The sequence below is a fragment of the Limulus polyphemus genome, unplaced genomic scaffold (assembly GCF_000517525.1).
Source record: "Limulus polyphemus unplaced genomic scaffold, Limulus_polyphemus-2.1.2 Scaffold8635, whole genome shotgun sequence".
NCBI classification, from domain to species: Eukaryota; Metazoa; Arthropoda; class Merostomata; order Xiphosura; family Limulidae; genus Limulus; species Limulus polyphemus.
The window spans coordinates 15,803-17,372 of record NW_013674245.1 but is presented as its reverse complement, the minus strand read 5'-3'; the positions used below and the strand labels follow the sequence as shown (position 1 = coordinate 17,372).

The window sequence follows — 1,570 nt, the reverse complement described above, 5'->3', positions numbered from 1 at the left end:
TGACAATACCAAAGCCACACAACATCAAACACCATTGTCTTAACTGACAATACCAAAGCCACACAACATCAAACACCATTGTCTTCACTGAAAATACCAAAGCCACACAACATCCAACACTAATAGCCTTCACTGACAATACCAATTTCAGTTATTTTGTAACACATGTTTTATAGTTTTCATATCAGGTGCACAGTTGATTATTTTTATATTATATCCATCAAGATCATCATGGAGACGCAGCAAGCCAAACAAACCCTAGAAGATATTGAAGCTCGGCACAATGATATTATTAAGTTAGAAAGCAGCATTCGAGAGCTTCGTGACATGTTCTTGGACATGGCCATGTTAATTGAAAATCAGGTAGAGAATGATAATTTTTCCAATTTTCCTCTTTCAGAACTCCACATGTGCATTTAAAAAAATGCATTGATTAACTAATTTTACTTAAAAAATCCATTATTAATTGGTACCAGTCATTAGCCAATTTAATGTACGAATAAAAGTGTATCTACATTGGGCAAATTTAACCATATTTTATGTAAATTTTTTATTCTATGGTATTCCGCATAGAACGCAATGGCTCTGTATAAAATACTGAGTCCATATACACACTTTCGCTCATTAAGTATTTATAGTATAACTTTTAATACAGTATGTGTGTCTTCACAAAATTTGGTACACTTTTGGGAAACATTAGTCTTTTGTACACAAAAAATCTGATCTTTTAATGAAGTATTTTTACTGAAAATTTGTTTGTGAATATATCGTGACTGTTTCATTACTAGTCCGAGTACAAGGTGATTTTCATGTTATGATTAAACATACTATTCGTCATCCCAAAAATCTCAATTTTCATTTGCATAATTTCTAAACCCTCCTAATTACATTTCAAATATTTATTTTCAATAAAACTTTATATTTTTTCTGTTATTTTCTCCACCCTAACTGTGTACAAGGTTGGTAATTTGACTGACCTTGTAACCACCAAAAAAAATTTAAATAAATCTAAATTACCCTTTTTCTTTCTAGAATGTCTTCAAATTGTAACATGAAACTATATTTCTTTATTGAAAGTAGCTTTAAACTCATAACAATATACAACTATTTATACTTAAAATTTTTGTTTTATTGCCCTTTGAACTGTGTCTAACTACTATTCGCAATGTTATAAGTTGTAAATCACGTGGGGAACGTGGGGCTCAAATTATGCTATCAAATTACATTACCAACAAGCTACTCTGAGTTGCTCATGTGTATACCTCATGAAAATTTTTTTATTATATTATTATTATTTATTTTACCTAAACTAACCTTAACTAATGTAAAGAGATTCCTATTTTTACATTTTAGTTGCTTTTATAATAATAAGTATTTATCTGGACTTTTTTTTTTATTTTGCTGTAAACTGTCGATGACACATAACTCTACTTTTTTTATACTAATGGTAGTGGTGCACTAAGTGCATTTTTGTTTAATTAAATAATGCACCAAAGAACATAGAATAATAACATGCAAAAAGCAGACAATGTCCCATAACTATCACAGTTTTTCTGGCATTCTAACTATG

The 1,570-nt window shown here is 29.7% G+C and overlaps 1 protein-coding gene across 1 annotated transcript in view; it reads left to right on the top strand.

Moving 5' to 3' along the window:
• The window catches only part of LOC106475473 (syntaxin-like), a 14,776-nt gene that overhangs the window by 7,693 nt on the left and 5,513 nt on the right, over positions 1 to 1,570 (top strand). The window contains exon 4 of the mRNA XM_013936155.2: positions 226 to 363. Coding sequence (XP_013791609.1) covers positions 226 to 363 — 138 coding nt within the window. The remainder of the gene's footprint in view (positions 1 to 225; positions 364 to 1,570) is intronic.